General features: G+C 52.3%; 1 protein-coding gene across 1 annotated transcript in view; it reads right to left on the bottom strand.

The window, feature by feature from the left end:
• Positions 1-220: 220 nt before the first annotated feature.
• Positions 221-325, bottom strand: part of vav3 (vav guanine nucleotide exchange factor 3) — a gene marked incomplete at both ends in the record, with an annotated part of 77,023 nt that continues 76,918 nt past the window's right edge. The window contains one exon of the mRNA XM_080544349.1: positions 221-265. Coding sequence (XP_080400475.1) covers positions 221-265 — 45 coding nt within the window. The remainder of the gene's footprint in view (positions 266-325) is intronic.

The raw sequence follows: 325 nt of genomic DNA, 5'->3' as shown, positions 1-325 counted from the left end.
AGGCGATAAGCAGTAGGACCAAGCCAGGAGAGAGGGGAATAGTCTGATCTCAGCCAGCGGAGAGAGGCACCGTGGACGACCCGGCCCGGCTGAAAACCAAGCAGACTTGTTTTCACTCGGTCCGTCTATCCTTCTGTCCTCGAGCTTCCATCGATCATTCTCCCAAACGCTCTGTATTTCCTCTTCTTTCTTTTCTCCTTTCTTTTCTCCTGGCCAGGGCTCACTCCTCCCCTTCCTCCACGTAGGTCGATGGAAACCAGCCGACCTGTGGGAAAGAGAAGGATTCCATTTAGGATTCTAGGGATAAATTGGGTGTAGAGTGAAG

Source organism: Nansenia antarctica (assembly GCF_963989245.1).
Source record: "Nansenia antarctica genome assembly, chromosome: 13".
NCBI lineage: Eukaryota > Metazoa > Chordata > Actinopteri > Argentiniformes > Microstomatidae > Nansenia > Nansenia antarctica.
This window is presented reverse-complemented; position numbering and strand designations above follow the sequence as displayed.